Source organism: Ascaphus truei, chromosome 3 (genome assembly GCF_040206685.1).
Source record: "Ascaphus truei isolate aAscTru1 chromosome 3, aAscTru1.hap1, whole genome shotgun sequence".
NCBI classification, from domain to species: domain Eukaryota; kingdom Metazoa; phylum Chordata; class Amphibia; order Anura; family Ascaphidae; genus Ascaphus; species Ascaphus truei.
In genome coordinates, this window is record NC_134485.1 from 254,046,197 (window position 1) to 254,060,402 (window position 14,206).

Sequence of the window (14,206 nt, forward strand, 5' to 3'; positions counted from 1 at the left end):
TTTTCTGGATATCCCTGCTTCAGCACAGGTGGCTCAATCAGGCGCTCAGTCAGCTGAAGCAGGGATATGCTGAAAAGCTGACCTATTTGTGGCCCTTGACGACTGGAGTTGGCTACTCCTGCTCAAGGGTTTATTTAGCAAAAGATATTCTAATTGTAATTCTCTCTCCCTGGATTTCTCCTTTTCCACACTGCGGACATTCTATAACGCAACAATGGCGGTTTGTGACAAGAGCAGCAAAAATAAATCTGATAGTGAAGTCTATTGTTATATAAACATATCAATGAGTTTTCAAATACATTTTTGAATTGTATTTTATATTGCTATTATTAAACGTGGTACGAACACACAATTAGCCTTCAGACAACATTAGTATGAATTGTGTATTCAACAATATTCACATTTGTGATATATATATTTATATAGTAGTGCTTTGTGTTGCTGGTATTTTCCATCTTACATTTACAAAGCTATTAGAAGGAGAAGTCCTGGCTACTGAAAAATGTCATTATTTGGATCAAAGAGAACACCTTCGGCCTAGCCCAGAGCAAATAGTTTTGCATTCAGAATGCATCTGTCTCCAAACCTGATGTGTTATAAGATGTTCGAAACTGGAAGAAGGAATCTGATGTCCACGGTCATTTATTTTAAAGAAGCAGTCATTCCTTAAACGTATAGCTTTAGTTTTAATTTAAAAAAAAAAGTGACCCCCCCCCTCTCATTTATTATATCGCAAATCACATGTCAACCAAACCACCATGATGCAAAGAACACGCCAGCTGACATTGCATGAATTTACCTCTAAAATAGGGCTTTGACACTTATAATCCTAAATGTGATATTTAAGACAATTTATAATGTGCTTTCCTAGTCTTGGTATAATAAGTTGACCTTTTATTAAGGTTGAATTAACACGCAGACAATATGATTACATGGGTGATAGGCCGGTCTAATACAAATATTTTCTCCATCTCCAAAATATAGCACGTTTTCTTACCAGACAATTCCTCCCCAGAGCAGAGAAAAGAGGATGTAGAATAACAGTGACCCCCAGATCACAAAGTGATTTATCCACGTCCAGTATTGTGTGTCCAGTGCAAGCTAAAAGCAAATGAAAAATATGTCTTTATCGGCAGGTGAGAAAATTCACTGAAAAAAAAATACTACTATAGAAAATAGAAGCAGCAAACAAGGGATTACAGATGCAGCTGCCCCCTCTCTGTGTATTCCTGCTTGTGGTAGATGTAGCAGCCTTTAGCAAGCTATTGCTTATTGCAGTCTTTCTGCCACGATCTTAGCTTTTCCTTTTCCCAGTCCAAAGATATCTGTAGGTTATAAATACAGCAGTTGGTTTTCACACCAACACACCCAAACGTTCAGTTGTGCGTAGTTACCTTGAGTGTAACTGTAAATACCAGGACAGTAAATACCAATGTGCCAAACGTCCAGTTTCCCAACATCTGTCAAAAAGGCACAAAGAAAGACATGATTAAACGTGGAACTATCTATTGAAATGTGTGTTGCCATGTTCACCTGAGTTTACTAATCATTACTTTCTATATCATCGCTGTGACACTCTTCACATTAAGATCAGATAGAACTAAAAGCAGAAGATTCTGCTGTACACTGCCTGTGGACATACCTGTAACATACCTACTCACGCAAGGTACTATCACACTATTATTATACTTTCCATTGTGGCTTTCATCATCTCCCTTTCGTTTTTTTATTTCCGTACTGTGGCTCTAGTAATGTACTGGGTGATTTGCAATCCAAATAAAGGTAGAACAGCACCATGCAAAGAATTCAGATAGTCTATGCACATCAGATACATCTGAAATTCATGGACTCACAAGAGCTTCAAACCACACAGAGGAAGAGACTAATATCAGAAACAGATTTTAGTATTAGCTGCAGAGTAAAACAAACTTGGAAGAACATTTGTGGCAAATACTGCACTGTTATTCCTGGTTCAAAACACGGCTATGTCTCAATGACTTAAACCCTGTGTGAGGCTCTATACAGAAGCCTGACTGGAGCTAGCTACTTCTTGGCTCTGTTTTGAACATGGGAGGTGAGTATTTTTGGTAAACAAGTAAATTAAAATTTCAATCTGAATGCCCATACCCAGAATCCTGTGCACCAACACTCGCTACCTAGAGTGCTAAATACAGTCACTACCGGTCAGATCATCAAAATTGGCTTTGGATTTAGGGAGCTGATCCCCTTTCACCTACTGTATATTGCAAAGGTATAAGGGTAACTTTTCATTTCATAAAGCACATAATTTGCTAAAATTTCTCTAAAATCACTGATTATCAATAATTAATTAGTTATTTAGATTATCCACAAAGTAATAGCTATATAGGCCTATAAAATAAAAGAAACTCATCTCCTACAATCTACTGTACTGTTTGTAAAGATAAAACCAAGAAACAGTGTAATAGCGATAAACTGTTCTGGCTAATTAGCATTGCTATGCTAAATAAACTTTCTATGGCTTAGTATTATATTATTATTATTTTTATAGCTCAAGCTACTATTAACACAGCCTCTAACTGTAAAAGTTGACTAAAAGTATATATGATGTGTAGATTTTCCTTCGGGGTCAAAGAGAGGTGCAATATGAACTCCAGCTCTATACACACATGCCCTATCCATCAGCAACACAGCAGCAAGCAAGCAAGCAGGATCTATATAGCAATGCACAGCATAACAGAATGAGAACATTCTTACCATGTATGTGTTGGTCGTCAATAGCTGAGGAGAGGAACAGTTGCAGAAGCAAAAGAAATAGAAACATAAAAATACAAAGTAAAAAAAATAATAAAAAAATAAAAGGAAGCAGAACACAAATATGCTGAAAATAATATGCTGAACGCCTGTAAATGTATCAGACATGTTCAATCAGAAAATTAAAAAAATAAATATCCACGGACGGATTGATCCAAAGAAGAAAGCAAATGAGCCAAGCAGCCAAAAAAAAAAAGATCTTAAAAAAAGCACATTACAGAAATGGTAATATATTCTAAAATAAAATACATAAAAGTACTGAGCAGTACCTGTTATGTTAGATGTCCGCATCTAATTTTCTCTTTGGTTCATGCATCTTTTGAACTCACATTGACTCTACAGTACATGGGCTTGATTAACATGTTACTGGTGGATTCCTGAATTACTCATACAAACGTACTGCCTCTTACACAATATCTACGTGAGAACGTACCTGTCCATTGCTGGTCACAGTGGCATTGTCAAACAAGAAATAAGCCCCAAAGAAAAACACCACAGCATCAAACAGTCCCAGAAATGTCCAATAAATGAATAATCGCCAGCGAAGCAATGAATTCCTGGCGATATCCCTGTGCAAGGAGAAGGCAAAAACCATTGCTTACAAAAGGCATGAGCTATTTAAAATATCTAAACTATTCCCCTTCTCTTAAGACGTATGTCTTTAGTTGATTACAATTTGTCTTAATGTAAGAAGGTGAGAATGTTTCCAAATCTATTCATATAATTTCCTTGCTATACTCAATGGAAAATAATATGACATTTGGCTGGGAAATAGAGAATAACGTCAAATACACCACAATTCACTGGGCATTGTGAACTATTATTTACAAATGGATTACATTTAAAATCACATTCCGATAATAAACTGGAAAACAGAGGTTGGGTCGCTAAAAAACGTACTTTATTACATCAGCTGCAACATACTAACAGGCAAGAATCCTGAGAGGAACCTCTGATGCATTTTGCGCATGCGTGCTCTTTGACAAAGTGCACGCATGCGTGAAATGCATCAGAGGTTCCTCTCAGGATTCTTGTCTGTTAGTATGTTGCATAGAAAAAATGTTGTATGGTGCTCAGTAGAAAAAGCAACACCAGAGAGTTGTAAAAGTAATAAACTTCATATTTGGATAATTAACCCATTCAGTAGATATTGGAATAGAGAAGATAGCTGTCCCAAAAGATGTATGATTGGTATACTATAATCCCACGTAGCACAGTAGTAAGGATATAATGATAGACACCTGCCGATGACCAGTACTAATAAACATCCAATTCCATGGAACAGTACAATAGAATCAACATTGTCCAAATGAAGGTATGGATCAACTGGAATAAACTCACATGGGATGAATGTCCACAATATGCAGTAAGTCCAATATATCCAGCGATCCAAGGGTTAAGTGTGCCTCCGCCTGTGGATGAACATGATGAAGGAAAGGAGAGGAAAAAACGGAGCACTACATCCAGTGCTGGCAAAGTAAAAAAATAACGACAAGGATGCGTTCCCACAATGAAAATTAAAGCTGATTTAATGGATCAAAAACAAACAAAAACACCAAAGCGTTTTGGACTGTGAATAGCCCTTTATCAAGGTGAATACACACTTACCTTCTGGAGTGCTATTTGTATAAGACCGGGGTGCAGTAGGCGCCAATCGCCATCTCTTCCGGGTACGTCACGTGACACGGACTTATACAAATAGCACTCCAGAAGGTAAGTGTGTATACACCTTGATAAAGGGCTATTCATAGTCCGAAACGCGTTGGTGTTTTTTGTATGTTTTTGATCCATTAAATCAGATTTAATTTTCATTGTGGGAACGCATCGTTGTCGTTATTTTTTGGCTTTGCCAGCATTGGATGTAGTGCTCCGTTTTTTCCTCTCCTTTCCTTCATCCTGTTAGTATGTTGCAGCTGATGTAATAAAGTACGTTTTTTAGCGACCCAACCTCTGTTTTCTGGTTTTTGGAACGCAGTGCACTGCCATCACACTCCCTCTTGGGACACCATTTCCGTCCACTAACATACGAGTTAAATACATATAGGCCTCTGCGGGGGGATTGGGTGCATTACTGCTTTATTTAATAATCCCAGTGTAAGTTTTTCCCACTTTAAAATAAACGTTATAAAAGTGAAATGAATTACAGTTTCAACCAGGAGTTTCCAAAAAACCTCTATTTAACACATAATAGCATCTTCTACTCATGTTTCTGTGTACTTGGTACTTTATACAATACCTGTACAGTGTTGGGTCTCTCTTCAAAACATCCATACTAACATGTTGCTCAATTAGACTATACAATAGGATAGGAAGAGAGGTAAAGCTGATATTGTACAGTGTTAGGTACGCCGTGTCATACAAAGGCTGTAGAGAAAACAAAGGATATGGTGTATTTTGAAGACATTTATAATTGCAGTTCCGATTATTCAAAACCCAAGAAGCCCCCTAGACATAAAAAGCACATCCAATAGACCAGTGATTCCCAATGTGGGACGGGAACCCCGAGGTGTTCGTGAGGTGTCTCCAAGGGGTTTGCTATTTTTTTAATGGCGGATCCCAGGCAGTATAGTGGGTTCTTGAGTAGAGATGGGCACATTGTTTTTGTGGATTTGGATCCACCGTGGATCGGGCGGTACCTTTGCTCTGCGGATTTCCACCGATCAGTCTAAAAACGGGCGATTTGTCTTTCTGGTTTTTTTTTAGCACTGACTATCCAATCCGCGAAGTCCACAAACCGTTGGAGGATTTCACGATTACAATCCGCGGATTGGATTGTCAGAATCCGTGTGGATTGTATCCGAAGGCGGTTTGGGATAAATCCGCAAGGATTGAAACTGGAACAATCCGTTAACGGATTTTTCATCGCGGAACAGACTTTTAATGGAAAGCCTAGGGAACGGATATTAACAGTTTTGCCAATTTCGCTGCCTGGGATTGGATTAACAGTTTTGTTAGCAATAGTCTGATTAGTAGGCAATAAGATTTATTAACTAGGGGTTCACTGAATAAATATTTTCTATCAGGGGGTGCAAATGTAAAAAATGTTGGGAACCCCTGCACTAGCTAGATATATAATCCAAGTTCTAAACATATTAGTGACCAAATGACAACGCTCATACTAGTATTTGTGCAAGTACAAAAGGTACTTTAGCTTAAGTATTACTGAACAAGTCAATTTCAGATGGAATGCAAATGATAAACTTCATCTTATTTAGGATAAATTATGATCTATAATAATATTAATAAAAGTATGTAGTGTCTAAGTTTTTATTCCTTAGTATTCTGCAAACTGCAAACTTACATCTGGTCTCATTTTATAGCATTGGCAGGTTGCATATTGCCCACAATGCTACAGCAAGGGTCTAAATTCTTATCATAATAGAATAACATTGTAGCAAAATAGTACTGAAATTATATTCCAAAAGAAATACTGTAGATTGTAATATAAAAAGTTGCACATGACATGGACCGTTAACTTGTACTGGCCATAATGTCTTCTGGAACAGGAAGGTGTCTTATGGAATAGCTTCACAGTCAATTTGGCCCATAATGTCTCAAATGGTTAGGAATATCAAGATCACCATTGTACACATAAATGATGAACACATGGAGATGAATAATCTCAGGGCTGGTTCTAGGTTATGTGGGACCGTAGGCAATACCTTTACAGGGCCCCGATCCTCAATGTTATTTTAATTTTGTAGAGCAATATTTTTCTGTTTATAAACGGGAATGGGTACATGGGTGCTAAAAAGGGAAGTTTACCCTGGTACCATTGCACCCCAGGGTTCCACCTGTGGCAAAGAATCAGAAACAAAAGGGGAAACATGTTGTGGGGGGCTTGAGAGATGAGAGGACTATGTGCTATACCCTGGAGATCCTAGGCAGTTGCCTATGTAACCTAATGGAAGGGCCACTTCTTCACCTAATCAATCTCAGTGATAATACCGTATATCACTCTAAAATTCCAGATCCCAGCTTGAGCCCTCATGTCCGTTCTATGAGGCGCTCAGAATCACCCTCTGCATCTGTTACTGCTTGGATAAAGATTACATTCTTATTGAAGGAGTTAATTGCTCAACAATTGTTCCATTATAAACTGCACAGCACTTACTGGCAGCATGATATTCAAACATTCTAACATATACAGGCATACCCCGCATTAACGTACGCAATGGGACGCATTGTATGTAAAGCGAAAATGTACTTAAAGTGAAACACTCCCCTTTTCCCACTTATCGATGCATGTACTGTACTGCAATCGTCATATACGTGCATAAGTGATGTAAATAATGCATGTGTAACAGGCTCTATAGTCTCCCCGCTTGCGCACAGCTTCGGTACAGGTAGGGAGTTCAACTTTGCTGTTCAGGACGTGCAGACAGGCGCATGCGCGAGCTGCCGTTTGACTATTGGGCGATGTGTACTTACTCGCGAGTGTACTTAAAGTGAGTGTCCTTAAAGCGGGGTATGCCTGTATATAACAAAATATATAATGTCATGTATAATAATGATAAGACTAATACAAAATATTACTGACCTGTTGTGAAAATCCACAGAAGAATTGGTATAAAAACTGAGGGAAAATGAAGCAGACATTCTGAAATACAAATCCCACAAAGATACCTAATTAGGAGTGTAACTTGTTACAAATCTCAATGCCTAGAAAACGTGTTATAGCGGTGTGGAGTCTGTACCTTATAAAAGAAGTATTGCACAAGCTCTGCTATCCTAATGTAATAATAATGCCCATGAACCAGCAGCATCTTTTTCAAATGTTTAAATTTAGGGATTGCGTAGTCACTGTTCCGGGCAGCTTGTCTTCCTTCTTTTCCAATGATCCCTGAAAGCACAGGAGAGACGGTGAACACCAGCCCAGACAGGCAGATACTGTACCGTATGATGTATGCGTGTGTGTGAAGAGGCTAAGTATGACTATGGAAATCACCAGGTGATAGAAAAGGAAACTAATTGCAATAAGAAACAATAGTCAGCAGGGGCAGATTAAGGTGGGGGAACAGGGGACACAGCCCCCCCAGCCCTCCTATTCAAGGGGTCCCCTGGCTATCACCGGCAACTTTCCGGCAGTGCTGAACCCCCCTCCTGGGCTTCTGCCCCTGTACCTGGTTGGTGTAGCCAGAAGTCAGGCCCTACTCGCATGGCCAGCATTGCACCAGAGCAGCTTTCTTCACCATCCCAAGGTAAACTTCTCAGATGGGGATGGATTGTTGAGGGGTAAATTGAATGTGTGATGGCAGGGGGGGGGGAATTGAATATGAGGAGGGATATTGAGTGTGAGGAAGGGGGATTGAGTGAGGGAGTGAGGAGGGGAGGAGGGGGGATTGAGTGAGAGAGAGAGCAGCTGTAAGAGGGAGGGCAGAGAGGTATGCAGAGTGAGAAAGAGAGGGGGAAGAGTAAGAGAGGGATAGAGAGAAGGGAGAGATTAACAAATGCACAGAGTGAGAGGGGAGAGAGACAGAGGGGGAGAGAGAGGGCGGGAAATGGGGAGAGAAAATGGGAAAGGGGGAGAGAGATGGAGGAAAAGGGGGAGAGAGAGGAAAGAAAAGGTGGAGAGAGAGAGAGGTAAAGGGAATGAAGGCGAGAGTGAATTGGGGACTAAGAGAGAGGGGAAAAGAAATACATGGGGGGGAGGAGAGCATGATAGTGGGTAAGTATGAGAAGGGGGAGAGAAATAGAGGGGGGTGAGAAAGTAAGGAGAAGTGTGAGAGGGGGTGGGGGATGTACAACAAAGAGGGGGGGGGGGCGCTCTGGTGGAAACTAGATTTATTTTGCATTCTTTGGAGGGGCCTTCCCTTATTAAGTGCCCCAAGCTCCCCAAAAACCTTATCTGTTCAGTAAAAAGTCATACACAGGGTTTAGTCTTGTAAAATTCACCTCGCAGATTACTGTGGCTTAAATACAAAACATACATGGAATAACAGATTGTAATAATTGAATATTCAAGTTGTACGGTTATGTCCCCACTTAGGCTGAGCTCAGACAGGATGCGATGCGACGTGCACTCGCTTACGTGCGTGCGCACTGTGATGGTAGGTTTGGTTGGCTGACCTAGTGGGGAGAAATCCTAGCTATTTACCCCTAAATCCATGTAACTTGGCCAGCTATGTAAGGCTTATTTAAGCCAAATGTTAGTTAATACCAGAGGGAGAACAGGGAATGTATAATGCACCATGTCTATATGAATGCATTGCAAAGCTTGTATTCTGACGTCCTTGCAACAATCCTTTCCCCAATCAACATTGTTCTTTGATGGGATTTGGGCTAGCTGTGTGTGATGCTAAGTCCTGTCTTTTACATAATTACCTTATGTCTGCATTTATACATGTGTTAGCAGTTCCTCCAAGATTAGATACAGTAGTTGGTATTGTGTGGTGATGGAATTAACATGCAAGTAAGTAAATTAGATATTCCACTATTATTGTTATTTTTAGTGAGAAAGACGAAGTAATTCACTCAGTTGAAGCTCTCCATAGAAATAGATCAGAACAAAGGGATTAGTTAAATTAATCAGTTAGTAGGTCTGAGCCCCAGGCACTGTTTCTTTTGGCTGGCTACCATTGTTCAATGTTAAAGCATAGCCAGCAAGAGGTATAAAAAAAGGAACACTACAGGTCAGAGCAGTAGTTACCGTCAGAGGAATGTGAAAAAGCCCCTGAGGAAGTGGAGTAACATGGAAGGGCAGGGCAGGTGACACAGTCACTTTGAGCTTGGTATTGGACTTTTTGGGACACTTGGTCACATTTGAGCCCCATTGCAGCCGTTAGTTCTTGGCATACAGGACGCTTGTACTGTCCCTTTAAGGGCACGTGCACACTCGCGCGCGGGCACGCTGAGACAGCCTGTGTAAACGGAGGAGGAAGTGAGGAGAGCAGCCTCACGTGGAGGAGAGCTGTGAGCCCCACGAGCGGGCCTCCGACACTGCCACTGTTCCTGTTAACCCCTGGAGGGAGAGTCAGCACGAGAGTCACGGTGCAGCAGGAATTACATCTCTGCAAAGACATCAGCAGCAGCCGGAGGACTCTTTGTTGCATTGCCTGTATTTGCCTTGCTGCTTGTAAGTAGGGCTCTGATTTTTCCCATCTGGATGACCAGCGGTGTTCTCATTTGTCCAAACCATTTTATGGCATAGTTCTTTTTATTTAATAAATAGTTTTTATAGTCACTAGGAGTCTCTATGTTATATGTGCAGTGTGTGTATTAGTGTAGACCTGTTTTAACCCTACAGTGTTGCACTATGATCTGTGTCTGTTTGTGTTTTTTCCCCTACATGGCCTGTCAAGCAAGTGTGCTGATCCCCTGAGGAGTACAGGATTATCCAATGAACTTTTGGCGCCAGGTTTTTCTTTGTTTTCACTACCGTCAGAGGAAGAGACACTCTGGGAGGGAGCATGGAGATTCCCTCCGTTTTCCATCAGAAAGAAGTCCACCTCTGGGAAAAAGTGTGGAGTTGGACTGTGACCAGCTGGAGATTCCTGTCAGAGTGTCTGCTGTGTGCAGCACTCTGATATCCAGAAGCAGAGAAGCGGACAGGGGAAACCCATTTGAAGTGGGTCCCTCCACCTAGGAAAGGTAGATCTCATTCCCCACGCCCCCGTAAATGTGTATATTTTTGTATTTTGTAGTTCTGTCTGTTTCCGAGGATTTATCCAAAAAAAACCTCATTTTATTTAACTTACTGTGTTTTGCCCTGTGACTGATCCCTTAAATATAAATGGTGTTAAAAGTCCTGGTCTACCATGACACGCACTCGCCGCTCTTTTGCTTTGGTGTGTGGGTGTTTTCAAACTGAAAACGACATCCGGCGGCGAAGTACAGCGTTGACTCCGCTGCACTTGAGACAACTAAAGTTGTAATTTCAAGCGGCAGCCGCATCACATGTACTTCGCCAGCCGATCACAAACACGAACACTTGTGTTTTTTTTTAAATCCCGCCTCCAATTGTGTCATTCTGTCTGCTGGGGAGGCACATGCATCGCCAAGCAGACAGAGGCTCGGAAGCGCGGACGCGCAGCAAGGTAGCTTTCTGTTTGAACGTAGCCTTAGAGGCAGCTTTGTGTTCTTCATTTAGAAACAACTTGTCTTTTTATAGTGTTGATTAAGACGAGCAGCACAACGAAAAATGGAGGTATTAAAAAGAGAAAGACAAAGAAGAGAAGGCAGATCACCCAGTCAGCTCTCTATAAATATTGTGAGCCTTCTGACCAACATGTGACTTTTGTTTCAATTATATTTCCCAGGAAAATCTCATCACATTCCTTGGTCTTTCATTTGGTTGAGGGAACATTTTCAGCAAATAATGAGGGCATCTCATCACAAATAGAGTTAGCCACTGTATTAATCCAAGTCAGGATTATCAGTAATCGAAAGTGTCTGCACTTGCCTATTTGTATAGTTGAAAACAGTACAGTAGGTATCCATTGCAATGAGATATGAGAAATTATTTGTAATGTAAGTTGCACTGTTCATACAGTAAAATAATCACGTGTTTACGTTTTACGATTTGAATGGCTTAATTTGTTGATTTGTGAATTCGTTATGTTAGTTGAAAGAAGTTTGTGTCCTTAAGAAGGCAAAATAAAATGGACTTATGTGTCATGGGAGAGGGGGTTTGGCCCGGTATTAAAGGGGTTACACCCCATTTGGCCACCCCCTGTTCTCTCTTGGGAAGCAAGGGGTTAACTGGACTGCGGTCCAGTAATGTGTTTCACCCTGCTTCAGAATCACAATGTATATTCCCCTGTAAAAATGTATTGTGTCTGTTCCAGTGTTTGCACCAACACATACACAGGCGGCACATTTTATTTGAGTGCGGCTAGCTCCGCAAGCCTGGGGATGCCCCGGCATGCTAGCCGCACTCCCTCGGCGTGCCGCGCGTCATCGACGCGCGGTCACGCGTCATCGACGCGCGGTCACGCGTCATCGGGTGCCTGCACCCCCTGCACGCGCGTCCAGGGCTCCCCGAGGGAGCCCTGGTGTCCCGCGATGTGGGGGACGGCGGCAGGGGGTTCCGGGGGATCCGGCGGACCCGGCGAGCGGAGGGAGAAAGCCCCGATTGGAGGGCGCTCCTCCGCGGCTTCGGCGCGCGCCAGGCACATCCCGGCACGCGCCTGGTTACTGCTGCGGCCGAGACCGGGCAAATGCTCAAATAAACTCGGCCGCAGCAGTACACTGGGATTGATGCGGGAGGGAAAGGGTTAAGGTTAACTTAGTGTTTATAGCCCTTTGTTCCAGGTTCCTGCCTTTTCAGGCTCCATTTTGCAGCCTTCCATAGGTCGCCATTACAGCTCCATGCATTCCAATGGCAGATCGGGCGGTTTTGGACCTGTTTCCAGCGAAGGCCAGGAGGTGGCGACCAAGAGGAGGAGCGGCAGTTTCCCATTGTAAGTCAATTGGGCCATTGACTTCAATGTGGATTCCTCGACGCCGACCTCCAGGAACAGGTTGGCAGCCATCCAAACTGCAGACCGCAAGAGCGGAAACATTTTCTAAAAGAGAGCTTTGATCACTGTTAGTTCAAGTTCAACGACAAGTGGCGTGGGAAACTCAGGGCACGCAGAAATAAAATTATTTTTGGCTCTAGCCCCTAGGAACACCCACACACGACCCCCATCGGGTCCGGGAAGGAGGGACCCCCGTAAGGGGTCATACTCATGAAGCGGGTCACGCCATTGACTTTAATGCCGGAGTGGAGGTCCCATTGAATCCAATAGCAGCGCACCCCCATGCATTGCCTATGGCGGCGCTGGCCATTGATTCCAGTGGGGAAAAGCCGCGTGGCGTTAAAACGGCTAAGTCCGAAATTGTAAAAAGTGTAAGTCCATATCTCCAGTTCTGGAAGGACCAGAGGACTGGGATTTGGGTCACATGTGGCCACGGTTCCGGCCTGAATGCATGTCCCTTTCCGGCCCTCTCCGACCAACCAGACGGAGTGTGGGCAATTGTAAAGGTTGGTGATTTTTCCCATAGACATCAATGGCGGCGTTCCTCCATTGAACGGCTATGGCGGAGAAGACCCATAGACGTCAATGGAAGAGTTGCCCCATTGAAAATCTATGGCGGCGGGGCCCGTTGATTTCAATGGGAAAAGAGTGAAAAACCGAGATTCATTTTTAAAGCGAAGAATCCTGTAAAATAAAAAGGTTTTAAAGTGCATTTGTGTATCTCCGGTTCTGGGGGTCGCAGAGAGCTGAAACTTGGCCACAATGGAGAGTCAGTTCCGGCAGGAAAGACTGGCAGGTTTCAGCCCACTGGGCCCAACAGAACGGATTATTTTAATATGTGAAGATATTAAAGTATGATTTGTATTTTGGGTCTAGTATGAAAACTAAGAACCCATCTGCTATGTTAATGTCAGGATGGCAGACCAGTTGTCTATCATAAACCCTCTGATCAAAGGCTGACCACTCTGATTGTATGCAATAGGGCGGAGGAACAAAGGGCCTGAGTGGTCTGTAAGTGTCATAATTCACACTTGCAGATAAGGGAGTTCCTAACTACAAAGGAATCTCCTAGACAGCCAGGCGCCCCAAGGTTAAGGGATAGGACTGAGATTGTATATAAACGAGGCTCAGCCCATATCCATTGTCTTTGTGCTTTTCGTGATGTCTACATCTGAACCTGTATTATGGAAGAAATTGCCAATCCTGTATCCTGATTGCTTTCTTGTCCAAACCCCTTAAGTAAGTGTATATTTTGCCTGTTATTTGTATATCTTGTGTGTTCACCTTCATTAAGGAATAAATTATATCATATCTAAGCCGTGTTCAGTTCAACCCAGGTATTTTGGTGTATAATATATCCTGTCACAAAGTTACTGTGACATTATGTTTGCATGAATGTCCCCTATAAGGGCACAAAATACCAGGGGCTCGTGCAATTCAGCAACATATAAGGGGAATGCAATATTTTGGACCTCAGTACCTTTCTCTAGACTACACTATAAAGGTGCGATGTATCTTGGAGCGGTAATAAAATGAAAGCATTAAGTTATGCAACACCGCTTCTATAATTTTCTAATGCTTGTTTCATAATGTAAGATACTTTGAGCAGCTCTGTGAATTTAGCCAGACAAGCTCAAGTCTGAAAAGCACCATATGAAACATTAAGTACAATACACACTGCTGATATTACGTATTTAGAGGGGACCCAAAGGTGGATACGGAACTGGTGAAAGCATGGGGTACAGTGCAAGTAAATTTTGGGGGCAGCCAGGGGCAGTGCTGAGCCGCAGAAACTACCTCATCCTCGGCTGTGTGCATTCCCTGCACTTTCTGCACCAATGGTCATTCTGCCCCTGCCTATTGGCAATATTTATTAAGCATAAATGTCCAAGTAGTAGAAACCAGAGCTGAGAAAAAAAACCACTTGTAGGATATTAATGTGTGTTTTGAGT

The 14,206-nt window shown here is 42.3% G+C and overlaps 1 protein-coding gene across 10 annotated transcripts in view; it reads right to left on the bottom strand.

Annotated features, from left to right (window-relative positions):
* Window positions 1-14,206, bottom strand: part of ATP11A (ATPase phospholipid transporting 11A) — a 273,658-nt gene that overhangs the window by 31,123 nt on the left and 228,329 nt on the right. For 7 of the 10 annotated variants that reach the window (XM_075590677.1, XM_075590679.1, XM_075590680.1 and 4 more), the window contains exons 22-28: window positions 7,491-7,636; window positions 7,334-7,393; window positions 5,030-5,157; window positions 3,227-3,362; window positions 2,737-2,760; window positions 1,395-1,460; window positions 998-1,101 (exon numbers count right to left, since the gene is read on the bottom strand). In XM_075590677.1, coding sequence (XP_075446792.1) covers window positions 998-1,101; window positions 1,395-1,460; window positions 2,737-2,760; window positions 3,227-3,362; window positions 5,030-5,157; window positions 7,334-7,393; window positions 7,491-7,636 — 664 coding nt within the window. The remainder of the gene's footprint in view (window positions 1-997; window positions 1,102-1,394; window positions 1,461-2,736; window positions 2,761-3,226; window positions 3,363-5,029; window positions 5,158-7,333; window positions 7,394-7,490; window positions 7,637-14,206) is intronic. The other 3 variants (XM_075590676.1, XM_075590684.1, XM_075590685.1) reach the window with 1 other exon arrangement.